Source organism: Penaeus monodon, chromosome 29 (genome assembly GCF_015228065.2).
Source record: "Penaeus monodon isolate SGIC_2016 chromosome 29, NSTDA_Pmon_1, whole genome shotgun sequence".
Lineage (NCBI taxonomy): Eukaryota > Metazoa > Arthropoda > Malacostraca > Decapoda > Penaeidae > Penaeus > Penaeus monodon.
The window spans coordinates 29,598,551-29,598,877 of record NC_051414.1 but is presented as its reverse complement, the minus strand read 5'-3'; the positions used below and the strand labels follow the sequence as shown (position 1 = coordinate 29,598,877).

At 30.0% G+C, this 327-nt stretch overlaps 1 protein-coding gene across 1 annotated transcript in view; it reads left to right on the top strand.

Annotated features, from left to right (window-relative positions):
- LOC119591831 (keratin-associated protein 5-4-like) overlaps positions 1–290 on the top strand; it is a 6,152-nt gene extending 5,862 nt beyond the window's left edge. The window contains exon 7 of the mRNA XM_037940574.1: positions 220–290. Coding sequence (XP_037796502.1) covers positions 220–290 — 71 coding nt within the window. The remainder of the gene's footprint in view (positions 1–219) is intronic.
- The last annotated feature ends 37 nt before the right edge of the window (positions 291–327 follow it).

The window sequence follows — 327 nt, the reverse complement described above, 5'->3', positions numbered from 1 at the left end:
GGTTCTCCCTCCTTATCTCTCTCTTTCTTAGTTAATGTTGAATTGGATGACCTTCTTCTCACGTTTACAAAATAGAATGGTTGAAAGTCTAATGCAAATGTAATGATTATATATTCAAGTATACAGGGTGTTAAGATGATAAAAGAATAATAATATCAACATTGTAAATATGGATTGAATAGTATTTACGTTGTTTATGACTGAAAAGTTATTTTGCAGTTCTTATTGCAACGGAAGATAAATGGTTCCTACTGGAAATTCATGAAAAGATCAAAACAATATTCTCCTAGTACGACATATACACGTTTCAGTGTAATATAGAGAATA